Source organism: Pithys albifrons, chromosome Z (assembly GCF_047495875.1).
Source record: "Pithys albifrons albifrons isolate INPA30051 chromosome Z, PitAlb_v1, whole genome shotgun sequence".
Lineage (NCBI taxonomy): Eukaryota > Metazoa > Chordata > Aves > Passeriformes > Thamnophilidae > Pithys > Pithys albifrons.
Window position 1 is genome coordinate 49,351,756 of NC_092497.1, and position 22,799 is coordinate 49,374,554.

General features: G+C 41.1%; 1 protein-coding gene across 15 annotated transcripts in view; it reads left to right on the forward strand.

Moving 5' to 3' along the window:
* Positions 1-22,799, forward strand: part of NRG1 (neuregulin 1) — a 483,648-nt gene that overhangs the window by 354,848 nt on the left and 106,001 nt on the right. For 10 of the 15 annotated variants that reach the window (XM_071580239.1, XM_071580242.1, XM_071580241.1 and 7 more), the window contains 2 exons: positions 231-281; positions 3,148-3,198. The exons of 3 other annotated variants lie outside the window; for them this stretch is intronic. In XM_071580239.1, the coding sequence (XP_071436340.1) occupies positions 231-281; positions 3,148-3,198 (102 nt within the window). The remainder of the gene's footprint in view (positions 1-230; positions 282-3,147; positions 3,199-22,799) is intronic. 2 more of the 15 variants (XM_071580240.1, XM_071580254.1) reach the window with 1 other exon arrangement.

The window sequence follows — 22,799 nt, forward strand, 5'->3', positions numbered from 1 at the left end:
GCTTTTTTTCTTCAGTTCTACTGGCAGGCATCATCATTTTTTGTTGTTTTTTTTTTTCCCCAAAGGAAACTTGCAAGTTGATTGAAGCCTCTGCCCACTGAAACAGAATTTAAGCTTGATACTTTGAAAACCTTTTCAATTCCTTACCTTGCTCGCCCTTGAAGCGGAATGCTGTTAGAGGATCATCTGACACCACATTATAACTTCTTGTTGCCTCTTGTCTTTTCCAGAGAGCACCAGCAAGATACCCGTATCAACAGAAGGGACAAAAACTTCTTCACGTAAGTTGAATTAATAGAGTCTTTTTATCTCTTTCTCTTCATTTCTTCTTGAAACTGCTTCTACAGCTCTAAAACTGCTCCTTCTTGGTAGAGAACAATTCACCTACATCCAGCAGCTCAGTGTCTGCTTATCACCTTGCATACTTGAGCTACTTCAGGGACTGAGAAAGCAATGAAGACTAAATCACACTTTTTAATATCCTGGGGCTGTATTGAGGAAGATAACTTGGCCTACAATTGTCAGGCTGCTGCAACTCAAGTGATGAAAAAGTATTTGTGCTGTTAAGGTCTGTGTTTTAAAAGCAGTTGCTGCTCCTACTCTCCTAAATCATAACAGCTGTATGTGAACTTGCAGAGTGTGCAGATGTATTGATGTGTCCTCAAGAAAGCCAAGTTGCCTAGGCTGCTCAGGGCCCTGCATACAATTCCTGACAGCTCTGCAGGGTCTGGGTATGTGGACAGGTAACACAAGGACAGCAGTTTAATTACTTTTGAAGCTGCCTTGGCATACTAGGAACCTTCTCCAGATGGTTTCCTTTCAGGCTAGTGGAATTTATTTTCTGCATCCTGCCTGCAGTTATGTATTGCATACCTCCAGAATTACTCTCAGAACTGATCCCAGTGAGAAACTACTTTCTTTATTTTAATTGTTAGAGTTAGCTTATATATGGCCACAATACAAGCAGTTGTCTCTACTGGTGACTTTGTCTGAGGGGAACTATACATAGATGTGTGTAAGCCAAGCAACACGAGGATTTACAAAGTGCACACACCCTCCTTGGCAAAGAGGCTGGGGTCCCGCTAGCTTTATTGGGAAAGCTATGTCTGGCAGAGACAAATTTGAGTGTAAAATGACAGTGTTTGTAGGCTAGATCAAGGAAAACAGTGTGATTGCCAGATTTTGCATTTAGCATGCCTGCAGCTTTTCCTTTGATGCATCTGTGTGTGGCGACCTACTTCTGAAAACTTGGCACTGCTGCCTGACAGAAGAGACATTGGATGTGCCCATATTCTTTCATGTTCTCAGTGGGCCCTGTCACTGGTGCTTCACTGGGTATGTATGAGACTACATAGCTAATAGCAAGTATCCTGTAACCATGGGAACCATTTTTGTTCAAAAAAGCTGACATGCTGGTCGTTGACTCCACTGGGTTTGCCTTGCCTTCTCCCTTGTGCAGCAAGAATGCAGTCCCTGCACTTTGCTGCCTTCTTTCCCATGAACTAAAGTTCTTATTCTTGAGTGGTCTCTTTGCCTCTTTCCCTTCCAGTACCTGCTGTTACAGTACTGTCCCCCTCTTTACTGCTATTGTACCACTGGAGAGGAGGAAGCTGTGATGTTCAAAAGTCTGGCTGCATTCCTGATGAATTGTTGCACTGGCAGATTTCATGCCAAGTGACACATCACACTGTTGTCCTGAGGGAGAGGAGAAAGCAGCATATTCAGTGGCTGCCTGTTGAGGTCTTCTCATGGGCCTCTGAGTAGGTCTTTAGTATGTGGCTGGAGCAGAAACCTGCTTAGTCCCACATCCAGCGAGGTCCTGTTTTTCCCACTCTTTTATCCGAGCCCTAGGTCCAGACCATGTCAGCTTTCTCTACACCACTAGATGAGTTTCCTGCTGACCAATATTGTCTGGGGTTTTGGACACTGCTGTTTTTTTTCACTTGCAAATGAAAATCAGTTATTAGTTTGTTGTTTCTTTAATTGAAAACAGTGTGTTGTGAAATGCGGTATTTAAATTGCCAGGATACAGGTCTCCTGAAGTATTGCTGCAGTCTTAGTTTCTAAGAGTGATTTTACTCTGCCTAAACCCAGACTTTATTAGGGCAACAGATTCATCTTCTCTGCATGACATAACATATGAAATGTTTCACTACAAAGCATGCAGTATGCCTGACCTGCTCCCTACTATCCACAGGCTATCTGTTAGCCACCTGTACTTCCTTCAGCCCTCTCCATGCTGGCATGTTACACTGTCACCTTCGGCAAAATGCTCTCTCTTCAAACTCTTCCTTACAGCTCATGGTACTTCTCAAGCCTACTTCTGAATTTTTTATTCAAGAATAAAGAATGATTTGCTGGGCAGAGAAAGCCCATGAAGCCACCCAGGTGAATGACACTGATTTGCTGTGTGGTTCAGGTTCCTACAGTTCAGGAGATTCAGATCTCGCTTCAGGCTACCTGTTTCTTCTATGAACTTTTCTGAGTGCTTCCTTTGTGTGATTTGTATTGAGGTCTGGGTCCTTCAACTGTTCTACAGCTTTATTAACCATCTTGAGAATGTGTCTTTTCTTTGTAATGACTTTGGAGCTGATGCTGTCTCCTATTTTGGTCTGAAATGTGTGCTGCTCTCATTCCATCTGTTGCTCTCTGCAGAGGTGGTAACACTCATGGACCTTCCTCTCTTTCAAGCCACGGAAATCTTTAACAGTAGTTGTGATAGACCTGAATGCCTGACTATTCATTTGAAGTTATGTGGGAAGAAGATAAGAAGCTAATGCTCTCTGGGTCAGCATGTGGAGCTTCAAGAGCTACTGCTTTCCACTTCCCTCTGATGCTGTCACAAACAGCTGAGTATTTTAGTCTCTCTTTGCCAGTTTTCTCCTGGCCTTCCCTCCAAGGACTAAGGAGCATTTTTGCTGTAATTGATTATTCACAGTGTGCCTAGGACATGCTGAACCAACTTTGAAGTTCTTTGCTTTCTCAAGCTATCTCATTTTTTTAATCTGCTTTTATTGGGTCTCTGACTACTGAGGGAAAAGAGTGAAAAAAAATGTTTCACTGGGGAAGATGTTTGAGCTCCTCTAGGAGAACACTGGAGCTGTGGTTTTATTCTTACAACTTCATTGTTACTTCTGTGTGTTGCAGAACCAATGCTTAGGATACAAACTTCAACAGAAGGAACAAACACTTCCTCCTGTAAGTATATGCAAGTTGTTTAAATTATGGCTGGCAACACTTTCAAGTACATTTCTCACTTTCTAACTCAGAAGAAAAAATGTGCTTCTATCTAAGCCTGCATTAAGAGATCAGGAGTGACTGACTGAGATTCCTGCATTACAGGGGCAGTTGTTATTTGTTATATTAGAAATCTCAGAGACATATTCTTGTGTACTGAGATCTAAACACCTTCCTTCAGAAAGGTCAAAGTGCACATTTGGGCAGAGCAAAGAAAGAGAACCACCAGTGTTTCCTACCTGTCCTCCCCCAGACAATATGTGGCTTCAAACTGTCTCATCTGCCTCCTCATCCCCTGGCTCTGGGGTAGCTGGAACACCCTCAGGCCCAGCCATTCTCAGCTGCAGTGCATTTCCCTTCATCTGCATGCCAGCTGGTGGGTGTTGGAGTACCTTGACCTCTTTCTCCTGTGCCCCTCTTCCCTAAGGAAGGAGATAAGGAAGGTGAGGACATCTTTTTGTGTGTCTTCCCTCAGCTGAGACGGGGTACCAGAGAGGAAAGTATCTCCTTTCTTCTTCTGTAGTGATGCTTCCCAGGGAGTCATGTATTACAGTCGTAATCCTATACACTTTCACTCCTGAGAACCATCAGGAAGGGCCTTTCAGCTCTTTACTATAATCAAATACACCATCTACCCAGGTGGTTTTGAGCAGTTGGGAAGGTCACTTCACACAAAGTCAGCAGGGTTGTGAGAGGTAAGGTATTAATCTTTGCGTAACACATTAAGTATTGCCAGCTACTAGGAATAGGATGGCAGGTGAGACAGACCAGTGGTTCAAAATACTCTGACAGTTCCAGTGATGCTATAGAATATGGTGTGTGCTTTATAGCAAACTATACATGATTGCTCTTAACTCACATCTTATAGCTACTGCAGCAGCACCAGGAGGAATGGTCAAAGCTGTATCCCTGGATTTTTGTTGGTTTTCCTCTCAGCTATTAGTTTGGTTAGTTTTAACTGTGTATTGAATTATAGAAATCTGATATCTTATTTAAAAAACTTTCTGCCGGCAAGGTGAGAAGAGCTACGTTTTGGCATTTTTTCCCTTTGATGCCTAATAGCAGGATAGGCAGGAAGAATTCCTGGAGCAGTTTCAAACAGTAATTTCCCTCTGTTCTCAGCAGCACTGATGTATAGTGGAATTAATACTATTCAGGTCATTAAAATAAGTAATATAGGTGAGAGGGCAATATTGGATATTACTGCCTATTCTAAGTAGGAAAACCAGGAGGGAGCCACTGTTTATTGCTAAGAGATATGAATGTCTACCCATACTACAGAGCAGTGAGTCTGTGTACTTATTCTAAAGTACCTTAAACCTTTTTTTTTTCTGATTTTCAGAGGGACATGTCCATTTCACACTTGTCACTGTCAATCTTGTAACAGCCACAAGAGAAAAAATAAACTGTTTTCTTCCACTTCTCAGATAATAGCAGATGTTTAAAGAACATGCCAGCACTGTCACTGTTGGCCAGACACTGGGAAGGACCTGAGAACAGCAGAGTGATTCACTAGGCTCTCTCTCCAAGGGCTTTCCCAACAGAACAGGCATGTGTCATGCTTTGTTTTTTTAGGAGTTCAAGTGACAGACAACTTTTCAGAGATATAAAAGTTTTTTAAAAATCCCATCTTTGTAAGACACTCCACAACTGACATCCCAAAACTGAAGGTCCCTACCCTTTTATGTGCATATATACCTACACTCCTCAAAGTCCAGTCCATTTCGAGAGTGTGGACATCCATTCTTATATAAAAGAGAAAGGAAAGTCTGTGATGCATTCCAAGTTAACATAAAGGACTAGTGACCTAGTTGAGGGGTTAGCAATCCAGGGGAGAAGGAAGGACAATCACGCTTTTGTGTCCTGTTTCATAGTGTAAGACTTTGTGGCACTGATTGCTAATGCTGCCCCTAGCAAGACTGGAGAAAGGAAGTGGTGGGATACAGGCTGCCTACAATAACCACAGTTCCTGTTGTGAGGGAACCATCAACAGCATAGTGCTGATGTAGAGGCTGAGAACGATTCTACACCATAGCTTAGTGAATCTATGGACAACAGTTTGGAAACCTGAGGGCTAAACTGCATCAAAAGCTGAGCACTTTTAGCAGTAGGAAATGAAGAAGTTGCCTAAAGACAGAGCCTGTGGGAGTATGTGTCAAACTCTTCATCATGAATAGAATCATTTGCTTAGGTGCACTTTGCAGCATTACCCTCATGCTTGTTTATGCTTCCCACTATGGGCTGCTGCCTAAAATGTTTGTGGGGGCTAGTAAATCATATGTGTCCTAAAATCTTAACAAGCAAGTTTCTCCTAGATTCTGCCTTCCTCTATCGCCAAAAGTGAACCCAATTCTCCTCCCCTGTATTTATTTGTAACTGACAGAAGTGTACCTTTAAAAACCACTGTTTTCAGAATCATGCAAACCTGAAGCAGTGCTTCTAGAATACAGAGAGCTTGGACCCCCAATTATGTATTTTTTATGTGACTTTTTCTTCTGCCGTCAGGATACTTATCCAAACCTCAAAAGACCTTCTGATTTTGTTGGTATTTCAAGTTGTTTTTAAAGGGTAATCTTAACTTGTAACAAGGCCTTAGACTACTTGAGTTATCCTGCTATCTGATTTTTTGAGTTGTGGTTGTATTTCTTTATTCCTTTTTTGTTATGCTTCTCATGCACTGGTGCCTACCTGCCGACAGGAGTGCATTTGTCTTTGGTGTGTGGCCAAAACTTGTGGATGCAAGAAAAGACAGGTGGAAAGTCTTTCCTGTTTTCTAAGATCCAAGTGAATTGCAGTTCCCTTAAGATGCAATGTGACTTGATGATCTTGCAATATAGTGGAATATATGGATTTCCTGCATTAATACAGTTTATTCTGTTTTGTTTAGCTCTATTCTGATTTGACAGGTATTCATTCCTAATATTCCCTCTGCATTTGAGAGGCAAAGATGATAGTATGATAGACAGTTCTGCCACAGAATGTAAGGATCAGAAAAAATTAGGAGATACTGCCTAACCATTGAACATGTGTTCAACTTCTTGTATTTCAAACAGGCTTTGTTACTTTGTCATAAAATCAAAATGCACTGGTTAGCAGCTCAGCAATTTCTGAAATGCAGCTATTTTGGAGTGAAAGAGCAGAATTTTTTTATATTACCTGGGTAGAGTCACCTGGGGCAGGATGGGAGAAGGAGAATACTGTAACCAGGTGATAAAGCTGAAGGAATTCAAATGATGAAGGCAATTACTCAGGTTGCAGTTACACTAGTGCAGCAGGAGTACCAACACATGCTCATGTAACAAGTTAGTCTGACATCTTCAACTATCAGCATTGAACTCATCCCTTCCACAGACTGAAGGGCTGCCTCCCCAGGAAAGCCATATACCAGATGCCTTGGTGGTACACTGGGACAAAGGAAAACACTTTACTAGCTCATATGTTTTTCTTTATTATTTCAGTGGGTTTATTTTTCTGAATAATCCTCTCTTTAGAAAACACTTTGTTCTAAGGGCATAGTGAGTGAGTAAGGGCAGGATCAGATAATCACTTCTTGTTTAATGTGAAATGAGTTTAAATCTCCTAGTCAGTGAAATGCTACTGAAAGGGCAGCAATCCCTTGTTATAACCTACCAGAGTTGCAGTAGGTTCCAGTTTCATTCTCCATGGTGGACACTAATGGCAGTGGACAATGAAGTGGTAATTTCAGAACCCTTATGATTTAATCTGGCATGGCAAATCCTATTTCCTATAGTTAAATGTCACAGATAGGGCAAATTCATGTGGATAGGTAACATTTCCCAGAGACACAGCTTTCAATCTTAGATTCCCCAGTGTAAAGCTGGTATGACATTAAATGTTTGCTTCCAATCCACTTAATCTCACAGGGTTTTATGTAGTTGCCTTCTTGGTCCTCCAGTCTTTCTCTGAAGGAGAGAGCTTGGGTTGTTACTGAGAACCTCAGCTGGGTTAGGCCATTCCACTGAGAAATTTGTACATCAAACTTCTGAGACAACATGACTAGAATAGAGTCAATTCTCTTTTGTGCTGGAGTTTCTTCTCGGTTTTTTTTTTTCCTTCAAGGAGGTCAGAGAGGTGAAAGGCAATGATGGGTATAAGCAGTACTAAAATTGGAAGAAGCTGATGTAACAGTCACAAAGGAGTAAGTACAAAAATTTATATAGCTTAAATACAGCTGCCAGAGTGGAAGGGTTTAAAGGACAATGGCTTTAGCTATCTGTATATTTGTGCATATAAGAATAAATCTATAAGGCTAACACTTTCCTCAGCATTTGTATGTGATGAGGCAATAGTGTTTTGTGTCTAATATACATACATGTATAGGTTTATAAAGTATATGCATGTAAGTGTGAGGGTAATGGTTTGGATCTGTTTATTTCAAGATGTGCTTTCCTGAAGTCAGGGATTACACTATAAAAGGATTATCAAACACAGCAGTCTGCTCTGATGGAATACAAGTCACAAAATCTACTTCATGTTTCTGTTGTTTTTAATATTTCTAAAGGAATTTCACAAGCTCACCTCTTGTTGCCTTTAAAATGTTATTGATTATCTCCTTTTATCCAAAGATCTAACAGAAATTCTTCCCATCTTTCAGGAAAATAGGGTTTTTAAAAACTGAGAGTGTCCTCACTGTTGGAGTGGGGGATCCTCTTGCAATAACGCCACAATGTTAATTGCTGACTCATCTGGGTTTCAGAGCCATCCCTAGCTTTCCTCAGGAGCCCTGGGTATGTCGGACCTCTGTTTCTGAGATCTTGCAAGTCATATGGGAATTTCTCTTCAGGGGGTTGCTGGTAAGGCCTGCTTTATTTGGCGTTCTTCCCAGAGGATCAAATCATGGCAATTTTTTTCCTAAAAGAGCATTAGTTTGTGCCTTTATGACTTCTTCTTGATACAATGCTGAAGTGACATGTACTATCTGTCCACGTGAGACCAAAATTAGCATCTTTCTGATTTGCCACCATAGCCTGTGCTATACTGAAGGATGTAAGCTTGTTTTGACCTTGGTGGTTTGGTCACTCTGTCTTCCAGGGGAGCAAGGTCCTGGTACTGTCACTGTGACAGAAACAGGTGCTCAAGGACTCCTGTTCCTTCCTGGCTATACCCTTTTTGGGCAGAAATTATGACCATACTTTGTGGTAATGGATCAGCCTTCTCAAAATCTCTCTCTTCCGAGTCATGAAGGTAGTTCTTATTGAGTAAAAGTACACAACAGGCAGTCACACCAGCTGGGCAGAGGTCTGTGAACAAAGTAGAATATGTGACCTTGACAGAAGCATGCATCTATTTAATGTCATTATGCATGCTGAAATCAAGAATGTCAGTGCTTCGTACGAAAGCATGAAGGAGCCAAAGAGCTCAGAGTATGTACGAATGTGTACATGGATACAGAATAACATTACCACATCATGCCTGAAGGCTTGCTGGACTCCCTTTGACACAGAGGAACACACAGTGAGCTTTCTTAGATGGAGTGTTCTGGGCTTTCTAGTTCACATTCTCCCAGAGGAGATCGTAGGCTGCATGGGCTGTAAACTGAGACACCCTGTGGCATAGCAGGGCCCTGATCCATAAAAGGTTGTTTCAAGTTTGTGGTCTGGCAGTGCAGGTCTCTGCCAAAGCAGAAACACAAAATTAATGAAATTTGAAGGAGTCAAGAGTCTGGATTTAGTGCTTTGTTTTCATACTGAGCTTCCAATTTGGGCAGTTCTGGTCAATCCTAAATGCAGTTGCTGTTGTCTAGGAAGAGGGAACAAAGTTCCTTAGAGAGCAATAGAGGAAGGGAAGATACCCCTCTGAATTATTTACCTAGTCTGCTAGGTACTTTTGATTCTTGAGCAGAAATCCAGGTAGTCTGTACCACTTTAATAACTGAAAGTGCCTCAGGATTCAACTGGATCCGTTTCTAGAATATGAAAGCAGAGGTAACACAGCAGTAGATAAAAATGAACAGAAAAGTACAATTATTTTCAGAGTAACTTGCAAAGTGTATGGCTTTGAATGTTTCCCCTTTTTTTTGTGAGAATAACACCTGATAAATTACTATTTACTTTCTAAAAATATGTTAATTGCATCACAGAAGCAATATTTCAAAAGCTGTAGGCAGACCACTGTACACACAAGTGTGATATTTTCACAGATGCGTGGCTTTGAAAAGCCATCACTGTGTTCCCCTATTAGGTTCTCCACAAACACAGTGACACTCTATAGCTTAGACTCAATTTAGACTATAGCAGTTCCTATCAGGTAAATTAAAAATAATACTTCTCTTTCACGCTCCTATTCTAGCGGTATTGTAATAGTGCAGTGAGAGCCAAGGTAAACCCTCAGGAAGAAATTATTATCCTATCTTTCATATCTACATCTCTTCTAAATTGCCTTTTGGTAACCTCTTCTAATTGTATGCAAAATGGGAAAGTGGTATCTCCTGTGACTTTCATTATCAAAATGTTCCCGCCAGTTCTTAATGGTTTCTGCTATTCTTCACATTCTCCCTCTGTACAGCTAGGAGAAGGAATCACTGTAGTCACTGCAGCAATTAAAGAGCAGACTTTTACAATGTGATCTTCCCTCCAGGTTTGCATCATCCTGAATATTTAGCAGTAGCCAGCTAATCAGTCACTTTGTGCTGCATCTGTCTTAGCATGGAACTGCATGGCAAGTACCACAAAACACTCACTCCGTGTTTTTTTAAAAGATAGCTATGCTCTAGAGCAATTGTCATTTATGAATCATGTCTGATGGATATCAGTATTTTCTTTCAGTGACTATATATGTATATAAAGGCTCTTGTGTTTCTTCACGTTTTCTTTTCCTGCCTGTCCACTTTTCATGCTAGTCATTTCAACTTTGTTATGGATATACAGAGCTAATAGGCTTTATTAGTTTATTTTAATCTCAGTATCCAGCTGTCTGAGATCCTTGGGGAAAGTAATTCCAAATTTTCCCTTCCACAGGAATCTGCTTTTTACAAGGGAGGAAACTTTTCACAGTCTCCCAGTTTTCAAACTGCATCAATTCTGTTGCACGCTCAAATAGTGTGCAGCATTTCTAATTTATGATGGATGGTCATAAAGGACCTTGGGTGCTAAGTAGAGTGAGGCTAGAGGAGTGAGGTGGAGTGCTAGAGCAGTGCTTGTCCATTTCATCGTTATATGCTTTTTTGTGTAATTTTGGGTCATGCCAACTACTGATTTTCAAAATACCTAAGTACAGTATGAAGGATTAAGTGTACTTTACCTTTACCAGGAAGCAATATAGGTATTACAATCCCAGCTTCCTTCACTCTAAGCAATTCTCCCATATCATACCTGCAGACATTGCAACCTCCAAACGCTCCCATGTGCCTTTAACTATACCAGAGGGATTTAATCTTAAACCATATGAATGCCATAAAAATACCACTTGGGTGGCCTAAGACACAGCCTTTCCACAATTTACACACTGAGAACGGGAAAAAGACACATGTAAATGATTTCTAATGAACGGCAGAGCCACAGTGAAATGGTATGTGATGTAGATGGAGCCTAGCCACAGTTGTCCTTGGACTGAGACCATGATCTGTTCCCTTTACTGAGCAATGTTGGAACATCTGAGCAGTCAGGCTGCCTATCCCACCCCAGCCTTCCTCATGTCAGTGTACTTGCAGGGCAAAGAGCAGCTGACACTACAGCCCAGCCCTCCCAGGTTTAGCAACCACAGCCAATGCTCTTGAACAGAGAGATAACACCTATTACACCTCAGACCAAGACAACAGAGGAGACAACTGTTTTCCCAGCCTTGACTATCTGGCTCATTTGTTTGTCCATTTGTTTCTGTTTCATTTATTCAGCACAGAAAAGGTCCTTGCTGCAGAGCTATTAATGTTCAGAATTGATGTTGAGTGAGGAAGGATCTGACTGGACACAGCTTTGCAGCCTGAAGCTTTTACAAATGCCATGTACCACTGAGCTTATCTAAAAGTTTATCATTTATACATGGGTGGTAAAAGCCCTTCAGAATTTAATACAGTAATTATTTTTCTGAAGTTTGTAAAGTGGAATCTGAACTTTACTACTGATATCTTTGTGGAAATCCACAATGATCCAAAACATAATTCTTCATAACACAGTTATGTGTCTGTGAGGTGTTTAGATGAGCTTTCAAAAATGTTAGCAAGTGATGAGAAGTATTACTGCAATGGTTGGTTTATAAAAGAAAAGGGTAAGCCATGCTCTGGGGAAGGAATACAAGGGTATTTTTTTCAATAACATCTATTTTGCATGCAGATATCTAGTTGTGAAAGCCACAGCTACACACACTGTAGAAAGCTACTCATTAGATCTACTGCTGTCACTTTGCCAATGTCAGAAAGTTTTCTCTAGTCTTCTCAAATTACAAGTGAGCTACCCACATGTGATTTATTTGTTTTAAATGTCTGTGGTTTTATATATATATAGAGAGAATGATCTTTCAGTTGTAGCTAAAGTTCTGTTGTAAGCTTTCGAGCACTTGTCTCCAATGCTGTGGGGCATTAGTTCAATAGTTTAGTTATTGTTCTGAGACAACAGTAGGTTTAAATGTCTGGTGCTTTCACCTAATTAAATGCTGCCACCCTCTCCACCTTCCTCTTCTCACCCCCCACTTTTTTCCATTCTAAAAAAAGTCCAAAACTAGCTTTGATTTTTTTTTTAATTCCTTAATACTTTGTGTTATTTAAAGCAATACTAACATGGAGTGATTCCACAGAACACACAATGACATAGGTCTGGAGTCTAATCATGTGCTACACTTTCTATACTATTAGTATGACTTTTATTATTTCCCTGGAATGGCTTTTTCCTTCCATTTCCCATTGGGGAAATATTTGTCTTAAAACAAGCTGCAGGCTATGCATAGTTCTTGAATATTTTAATGATCTACACAAAACCCATTAGCCAACACAGTGGCAACTAGTACTTGATGACAGTAGGATAACAGTTGCCTCATACTGTGAGAGGCCAGAAGAATCTTAAACACTAATTTTGCAGGAAGGATGAAGAAATACCTTGAGCAGTAATACTACTCATTCAAAAATGCATGTCGATCTGTCTTGATGAGGGGTGCTTCAGTTCTCTGATGTAATGAGCTCTAATTCAGATGCTGTTCCTGGCTCATAGGCAAGCTGCATCTGCAGAGTAGATGCTGGTAACTCCTTTAAATATTTGTCACTTTGGAGGGAGGAGATTAAGATGGGTCCAAGGAAGAAATGCTGTGAACACAGATTTCATATCTTTTTTGGTGGACTAGTAGTCGTACCAATGTGGCTGTGATCACTCAGACCAGCAGATCAATCCCAAGATTCACGGGAGGTAATATCAAGTCTGAAATCCTCTTCATGTGTGTTCAGCCAGCACACTGGCTGTGCATTGGTGACATGCCTTCCTGGAGTTAAGGGAGAGGAAATTAGGCATGGCTTAGGGACTGTTTACCTTAACCTGTCCAGCTACATGTTGCTGTTAGATGCACAGGATTCTTGGTGTCTTATCCACGTTGGTATCCTGCATCACATGTATAAGTGACCTCTCATGTTGGCAACAACATGAGTGAATTACACTTTTGAGGCCAAGAGTTAAATGCCAGCACCTTACTAATTCTTCCAGTCAAATGGACAGCTGGAGAGCTTATACATTGTTGTACTTACTGCTTGAGTTATGCGTAGAAAATATGCACTAAAACTCTAGATAATTGGATGTGGATTTCATTTGCAATTTTATGTTCCCTGGATAATATGCATGCATCAGAGACCAAATAGTCACCCCAGCAAGAAGGCACAGTTATAGGCAGCCTGAGCAAATGGAGCTTTTCAATTTAAATGTGCAAATGAATTTCATAAACATATGGGCACTACTAGCAGATGGTCAGTAAGGAAGGCTGTGTACAGAGGAGGGACTCTTTCCTTTTAATTTGCTAAGAATCTGTTTCTCTGGATGATGTTCCATCCTGAGGAATAGCTTTTATTATCCTGTAAAATATCAGATTGCCATTCACAACAACCCAAAAGCATCACATATGAAGTACTGGATGAATAATTTTCTCTGGATGGAAAAAAAAAATTTAAAAGCCAAATATTTTGACTATTACAAAATTTTGAGAACAAGATGTGGCACAGGTAGCTCTAGGAAAACACATTAGCTATAGTGGTGACCTGTCACATGACTGCTGAAAATTTTGATAATTCCTTAAGGGGAAAAAAAGAATTCTTAAAAAAGCTGTTTTAGAAGAAGTGGGCATCAGCTAACTGACATGGGAGGCAAGCAGAGAATTGGTTATTACTTGTTTAGAACTGTTGCTTTAGAGTTCATCTGCTATATTTTAGTATTGAAGGGATGGTGGAGTGCAGGAAAGGCTAGTCTAAGCAGAAAGGAGAGGAATGCATGTGTGTATGATCTGGCACTTCTGCTTAGCCTCTCTCTCTATCAGATCTCACATATCACTTCTTAAACACTGCCATATTCTTAGCATCTCCTCTTTTATTATCACATGAAATTGTCACCATGACAAAGTACATTACAGCATTTATAAGAAACACTAGTAAGGGTCCAGTGAGTTTTTAAAGAGCTCCACTTTTCTGATCCCTGAGAACTACTTTTTCCTGAATCCTAGTCATGATCATGTCTTGGTCTTCAGTAGCTCTGCAGAAAACAATCATTCCAAATAACTTTGAGCACAGCCTCTGAACACAGTACCAACTGTCAAAACTGAAATATCTTGAACAGAAGTCCCAGCTATAAGCCAGTCAAGCTGACCACATGTTAAGCGGTCATGCTGCTGTACCTCATCTACCTGGTCACTGAAAGAAAAGGTAGCCGACCTGTTCTGGAAAGCAGGTTTGTTACAGGGCAGAATTTCTGCTGCCAGCCCGTGCTCACAGACGATGGGGAAGCAGCACAGAGACATGTATCAGCAGGCAGGCTGATAATCCCCAGTACCCACCAAGCCTTGTGTCCTGTTTCAGGCAGCAGTCAGCAATTGGTGCTGCAGGGACCTGTGGGAGAAAGACACAACACAAAGGTGATGCTTCTTCTAAATGAGTTTCCTCCTAAGGTGTGACCATGAGACAGAACTCAACCTTTTTGATGCCTGTTTTTCTCTAGTTAGATTTATGAGGAATCTTGTCTCTTCTGTAATCTTCTTTGGTTGTTGGATACACCTCCCTCTCACTCTTCCATAAGCAACCACCACCAACCACCCTGTTATGCCTTGGATTAGGTTCCTCAGCGTGAGGCCACCAGTGCCTCATCACTTTGGAAGGGGGCTTCTCCTACCTTACAGACCCAGGGTAGTCTGGGATGACAGATGATTAAACCTTAAGCTACTAGCCACTGAGTGTAAACTTTTCTGGGTCTACAGATTCTCCTCATCCTTTATCTACATCAACTAGAAACAATTACAGCAACAAACCACTTGCCATTTCAGACACCTTGAATAGTGTCACTCATGTGTTGTATGGCCAAACTTTGCAAACGAAGATTTGGGAAGGGCTCTCCCCACGTGGGGGTGTGCCCTTCAAGCCTGTGCAGTGGATTTTTTAGGTGAGGCACAGTGTGACTGATGTGTGAATAGAGATCGCCAGAATACAGAATAATATAATGGTTTGGATTGGAAGGGACCTTAAAGATCATCTAGTTACAACCACCTTCCATGGGCAGGGCCACTTTCCACTAGATCAGGTTGCTCAGAACCCCATCCAGCCTATCCATCTGAGTACTTCCAGAGATGGGGCTTTCTGGACAACCTGTAACAGTGCCTCACCAACTTCATAGTAAAGAATTTCTTCCTAATAGCTAATCTAAACCTTTCCTTTTTCACTTTAAGGCCATACCCCCTTGTATTGTCACAGCATACCTGTAGGGGTAACAGCGGGTCTCTGGATCCTCTAATGTCTGAGGTAATTGATGAGGAAATTGATCTTGAACAGTGCCAATTATGTGATGACACGCTGTATACAAGGGTAGATAAAACTGAAGCTGTAACTAAAGTTCCTAGTTCTTTGTCCTGCTGCTGCTGCCTGAACCTCTCTTGTCCTCTTCTGACCTCCATAACTCACCCTACCCTAAAAAATACCCTTGTAAGAAATCCCTCCTCAATCTTCTTGTAGACCCACTTTATATACTGGAAAGCTGCTGTAAGGTCTCCTTGGAGTCTTCTCCAGGCTGAATTGCTCCAACTCTCTCAGCCTCTCTTCTGAGGATTGGTGCTCCAGTCCTGTGATCAACTTAGTGTCAGTTCTTTGGTCTTACTCCAACAGGTCTATGTCTTTCTTGTGTTGGGGCCCTAGAGGTGGAGTTGGGGTCTTAGTAGAGAGGAGTAGAGGAAGAGAATCACCTCCATTTTGCTGCTGGTCATACCTCTTCTGATAGAGTCCAGGATGCATCTGGCTTTCTAGGCTGCAAGAATGCATATTGAGCTTTTTCTCCATAAGCACCCCCAACTCCTTCTCCTCAGGACTAGTCTCTATCTATTCTTCTCCCAGCCTGTAGTTGTCCTTGGAACTGCCCCAGCCTAGGTGCAGGAACTTGCACTTGGCCTTGCTGAACTTCATTCACATAGGCCCACCTCTCAAGCTTGTCCTTCCATCCATTGTAGCAACCACACCACACAGCTTGGTGTTGTCAGCAAACTTGCTGGAGGTGCACTCGATACCAGTATCCATGTCACAAACAAAGATGTTAAAAAGCACTGGTTGCAGTACCAACTCCTGAGGGACACAACTTGTCATTGGTCCCTACTTGAACATTGAGCCATTGACTGCAACTCTTTGAGTGTGACCATCCAGCCAATCCCCTATCCACTGTGTGATACATTTATCAAATCCATGTCTCCAGTTTATATGTCAGTGCTTTACTGATTTCTGTCCACTGACTGTAGGCAAGATAAAAAAGGGAGAGGAAGGTGCAAAGCCAGTCCTCATGGAAAACCATGTACTTGTTGTAATACCTAGAAATGTCATCCATGCTCTCTTCTGATTAATTATTGATATATATGCTAAAGCATGAGGCTTACTAGCCCTTGCATAAGAAGCATTTGGCTTTGGTAGTGCAGGATAGGGATGCATGTTCCTATTTTCCATGCAACTATGTTACAAGTTTAGCTAGGTAGGCCTAAATTTAGGCTTTAGATTTCATACTAGGCCTGACACTTATCAGGTGACTTGAGCTGGGCTGGGCTAGCTGACAGCTGACTACTGGCCAATAGTCTTCCATATCATATTCCGACATCATTTCGAAGTGTAGGAGTCAGTGTGACAGTGGCTTGGTCAATTCCTTCAAGCTGTAATCCCAGAAGGCCTCATCATGCTGTCCCAGGAGGGACGGGAGGCCAGGCCCAGGGCAGTGGCTTACCACCATGTTATCTTAAGAAAGTAAAATGTTTGTTCTTAATCTTTCTGCTTGGGTCTAGCTCTGGGGAATTGAGTTCTGAGTGATTTGTAGTTGGAATGGTGAAATTTGTGTTCAGTGGGGAGCAGAGAGTTATTTTTTGTTATATCTAACTTGCGTGTGTTATATTGTAGTTTCTTTTAATTTTCTCTTTTCTGTATAAATATATATAGTTAGTTTAAGTTTAACCTGTTTTGAAGGTTGTTTTTCCTTTCTCCCTTTTCTCGGCGGAGGGAGGGATGCTTGAACACTCTGTGTTGAGCAGTTGGCATTTTGCCAGCTCAACCCAAGAGAAACTATTAATTTTTTTCTCAAAATTTCCTTAAGAATTTGACCTGAATGAGACCTAAGCAAATAGGTGCTTCTTGATAGCAGATTTTTTTTTCTGTTTCCACATGGAAAAAGGAAATGTTTCTATTCCCCATACAGGAAAATGTAATCACAGAGGGATATAAAATCACCTGACAGGCTGTAAAGGCATAACTTGGCCTGCTCTTCACATCCACAGAGGTCCTTCTCTTTGCTTAAGAGATGGAGGGGGAAATCTTGACTGGCTGAAGGCACTCCTGTCACTATGCTGGTGATGAAAGATCGTAAATTGGGAGACACCGGGGGTCTCATTTTGCAGTCCATGTGAAGTTCTGAGAAGGATCAGTGTGTCAATCTTTTCAAGATTTTAACTGATCTTAAGACTGGCCACAATTTGACCTGATCATGGTTTATTTGTCCCAGAGCATATCAATTGATACATATCACCCACAGTTAATATGTGGGTGAACATACAAGGGAAACAATGCCTTCATCATGGAGTCAGCACAAGGCTTCTGTCACTGACATTCACCCTTGCCCTGTCGTTTCACCCACTATGATTAGAAATTCATCAAATATGTCTGGAGAATTTGCATGCTTAGCATGCTTTGGAAAGAGGGGATTGTCTAACTGTGAAAGGAGATTATGCAGCAATTTCCTCCTCAGCACAGCAAGGCAATGAATCTGACTCTTCATTATAGAGGAAGGATGAGTCAGAACCGTTGCATTTCCTGTGCAGCAAGAGTAACATGAGCCCCGCTCCAGCTTCCTTTGGGAATTTCCATGATCATGTCAATTTCAGACATGATACATAATGTTACTATGAGAAAATGTAGATGTTTAAATCGGAATGCTTGAGGGGAAGGGGAAGGGGATCGGTTCACTAAACAATGTTTTTGATCTCGGCTAGAAAGCTGTACAAAAGAAGACAGGCTCAAAGTTAGTCACTTGATTTTTTTATAACTCATGCATTAATTACTTACAGCAGTAATGTATTTCTGAGATGTCCATAGTTTTTAACAGATATTCTCACACTCCCTCATCACTTAAGAACATATTTCTCTTCACTCATGAAAATATTTGCCATGTTTTGTTTATGTGGGAGGCTGTAAAGAAGTCTTGCAGTTACTTGGACATTTGATAAATAAATGGAGAGAGGACCCACAAAACATCTGCTCAGGGTAAACACAACTCATTGCCCCTGGTAAGGCATCAAACACCGACTTTCTCTTTTGCACAGTCTTTAACAGATACGCAGTCCTGCTTAGATTTTGCTAACTGTTACTTGAGGGATGTACATCTGCAAATGCAGAAATTTATCACAAGGACAACAGTCTCAAAGATATATTCTTGTGCTCAAAAAAGACAGGTAGTCTAGCAATAGGATGTTAGCAAGACACTGATCAGAATAAAGATTTCCTGAGCAACCCTAAGCATGTGCCTTAGGATTAGTGCATTACAGGCTGGGAATCTCAGACCCACACTTGGCTCCTAAGGGAGCGACACATGAAGTCTGAAATGCATGTGCAGACACCCCAGTGAATGCTCAGGAAGATTTTAGATGCCTCAAAACTAAAATAATTTCCTACAAGGATTAGTCCAAACAGTTACCAAAGGTTGTTCCATGATGATTAGCTGAGTAGGAAGACAGATAGACAGCATGCTGTAGATTACTAAGATGGAGCATGGGAAGTTGTCTCCAGTTCTGTTTCCTAGATCCTCAGCACTTCCTCCAAGTTATAGGGAAAAAACCCTAAAAAAAAAAACCCAGCCAAACAAAAAAGCATTAAACGTCCATCAACTAAATGCACCTTCTCTTCTTCTGTGAAGCTATCGTGTACACCCTATCTATGCTCTCTCTGCAAAGTCTTCAAAAAAAGCATCAATGACATTCATCACTCTGATGTAGAAAATTCATCATGATTTTTTACAAATCGAAAGTGTCCTTTCAGGAGAGAAAGAAACTTCCAGTGGGTAGAAAAGAAGTAGCCATGTTAGTTTATTTTAAAATATACCCAAAAGCTGCTATTAACACCTTGGGTTAAATCTGTCATGGTAATGGGCAGTTAAATGCCTTCCTGACATCCGATCCCATCAGATCTTGGAAGCTAAGCAGGGTCAGCCCCAGATTAGTACTTGGATGGGAGACCTCCTGGGAAATGCCAGGTGCTGTAGGTTCTAGTCCTGAGGACTTCACTGGCACTGTCCAAGCTTGCTCGGCCATGGCAGATGAACCTCAGGACTTAAACGGTGGGGCCAGTTCTGCGCACGCTGAGCCTCACCTAAACAGTCCACTGCGCAGGCTGGAAGGGCACACCCACGTGGGGACAGACCTTCCCAAATCTTTGTTCGCGAAGTTTGGCCATACACATACATTCAATGGATCTGAGGAGTCATCCTGGTTCATCCAGCACCCTCTAGGGTAAGGAATGGAGGAGCATTTTCAGACATGCACAGATCCAGGTGTGAGAAGGGAACTGAGATGCCCAAGGCCTTCAGGGTAGGGTGTGCCTGTATATCAAATTAGGCCCATTTTAAGTGCCTGGGTACATTTTTTTTTTTTAAGCTGGCTTCTATTTTTTTTCCCTTCCCCATAAAGGAAATGACATGACATCACATGCCTTATTAAAAGATTGCCTGTTTGGCTGGTAGCCATAGAGGAATAATTTCTCTTATTGCTCAATAAATCAAGTTACTGTCATTTTAAACACTCTAGTTGAATTTCTGATGAGCACACGAAAGAGTTAACTCCACCACTGTCATGCTACCACGGCATTAAAATAACAGCAAATTTTGGAAACATAAATTGTCCTTTCTTGTAGCATAAATTTTGAGCATAGGCAAAATCCTTATAAAGTGAGGCCATTCTGTAAAAGTCTCCTACTTGGAAAGTATACAAGTAGAGCCGTGGACTAGTAAAGTGCAAATAAAATACATGCAGGGAAGCGGAGTGGTGTCTTTTGAATTTTTAGGCCTTTCAAATGCATTTTAAAAATTTTAAATAAACTTCTTAAAATGTTAAACATTTTTTATTTCAGTTAAGACAACTTTTCTTATCTACAATAATAATCAGGTTATCCTGGACTGAAAGGGGGCGTGATGGGCTCCTTTTCTGAAAGTTTTGTTGTTGTTGTTGTTGCTTTAGCAATTGAAAGCCTTTCTTTCCTAATAGGATTAGCCAAAATAATTACCATAGGACTTCTCCATTTCACCTGAGTACAGTTCCCCACAGCAGTATTAAAAAGCCTGTCTTCAGTACAGAAATAGTCAATGGCTTTGGGTAACTGAAAAGGTTGTAGTTAACTATTGCCATTCAAACCATACAAAGTCATCTACAAAGGTAAGACTGCAGGGGTTTTTACCCTAGTCCTAATTGTGCCCAACTTGTGGGAAGAACAAACACTAGCTCCTTGTTGGCAAGAGGCTACTATAGAGGCTCTGATGGACAGCAGGTTGAAATAAGGGACCACAACCGAAATGGTAGGTGTTGTGATGACCCTCTTGCTGCACTTTTTCAGTAACTTGCAAGTGATCTGGAGTAATAAAGATTTAGTATTGCAAGTGCCAAATTTTATGCTAGCTCTTTGGTTCTGAGTGCAGACTAGAGTCCTTTTCTCTGACATTTTAGGAAGGGAATGTACTTACAGAGGTTCTTTGGTAGATCCCTGAAATCTGTGAGATACATCATCAGTCTGTGGGAGAAGCTTCTGACTCTTCAGCTTTAGGACAGCTCCTTGCTGCTTTTTCCAATTTTTACATTTAGGCACTTTATTGAGCACTAACAAATTTCATACAAAACAAAGGAACCCCTTGTGAAGAGGAAAAAAGAAATTGTGACTTGAGTTGAGACTGCGCAAAGGCATCCTGCCGGGGGAGCACATCTGAATTAATTTCTGTGACTTTAATCCATATATCTAATCTGTAACTTTTTTACTTATTCAAGTCACACTATATTTTTCTGCTGTTCTAACTTTTCAGGAGTTCTGGCTCTGTATCCATATTTCTGTGCAGTATAATATATTGTCCAAAGTAACTAAAAATTAAATCTGAAAGGTGTTTCTTAAGTAGTAATGTACGTATACAAGCTTGACAGATACATGTCAGTAATCATAGATAATTGTTCGGTGTGCCAGGAAATGAGCTCTTCTGGCCTGACCTGTCTGATATTCCTCGAAATCACAGGACATGTGTGCCCTTTTTCCTGTTCACTGTGAACACTGTTGTTTTGATAGGAAAAGGGCTTGGTAAAGATCTTTATATGGGGCGCTTTGTCTCATCGTACTGTATCTGTATCTATTTCCCATCTGCCTGTTCTCTGGAGACTTCCAACTTGTGTAATTGCTTTTGAACATAATCACATTTGTGGATCAAAGAAAATGCACAACCTTATTGTCACAAGTTGATTGTTCCTGGAATAATTCTTACAGGTTGTCCATAGTTGTCTGTCTCAGTGATAGATTTGAACCCATCATTCCTTAAAGCTTCTGTGCCTTTTCCAGATAATTGGTATTATTTAACTACTTCAGTTGGCACTCTTGGAAACTCTCTCATTACCTAATGCACCAGCATGCTGGCTGTTGCCAGTAGCTACAACTTTCCTTTATACTGGTAAGCAGTAAACCTGAACTTTATGTCTGCTGCGGTCAGATTAATACATTAATAAAGCATTGTGTTTCCTCTAATTACATACATGCACAGAGATTTTTTTTTAAGAGGAGGAAAGAAGATGGAGATGAGGGATGGAAGTTGGTGGAAACAGATACAACTAATTATTACTGCTAACTAGATCCCAGCTGCATAGGTTTTTAATTAGCCCATGTCTAACCCTAATAGTCACTGTTGGGATAATAGTCACTTCTTAAGCAGGCTAGTTTAGCAAAAGAAGTGTATTGTCTTCTCACACCTGCACTGTGTAGTGTTACTAGCACATACTCAGCAACAGAGGCCAAAATGCTGTAATTTTTTTCAGTTCACTTGGTTAAATTTTGTGTCATATTGTGTCCTTCAAGGCAGTCTCAAAGAGAACGTTCTGTGCAGCTGCACAGGGCTGCTTTCCTGATGAAACTACAAAGTGATGCCTGACAAAGGAAAAGAATGCAATATACCAAATTTCACATATTTTTCAAGTGTTATTAACAACGCCTCCACAGAGTTATTTCAAATTGATCAGTGAGGCTGGAGCAAGGTCTCCATTCTTCAGAGCAAAAGGAGTTCAAAATTCAAGACACCCTGCCTTTTCCTAGCTGAGTTGAAGGCTTCTGGAATAAGCAGAAGCATTAGGCTCATGAATGTGTGTGTTAGCCTGGTCCATCTCTGGGAGCTTGGGCTTTGGCCTGTGGACCTTATGCCTTTAGAATGGAATCTATTTGGGTCACTTGTTTTCTCCTCTACCATGTGCTAAGTTGTTAAAACACTGTTCCTTTGTTGAAAACCCAGAAGGAAGGACACAGTGTTTAGTGTAAAATTAGAAACACTGAGATGTTCTGTTGCCCTTTGTCAACTTTGAATTTAATTGGAGTTAAGCAGCAGTTAAGTAATATGCAGGATGTGAGCAAGGCATTCCTCAAATGAAAGCAGGTATTAGATCTTCACTACTGGTGTGGCTGAGCAGGCTGAAATCTTACGCACCTGATCCTATCTTTGGATAAGCAAATGTCTGAAGGAATGGTAACATTTTATAGGGTCTGTATTCAAACTGTACCCCTGATCAGAAAGGGATTTAGGGACACTATTCATCTCATCTATGCATGTACAAGCCAGAAACACAAAATGCCTTCTTTTTCTTGTAGCCTGTATGTGCTCTTTCCCCTTCCCCACCTTCATAGCCATCATTTT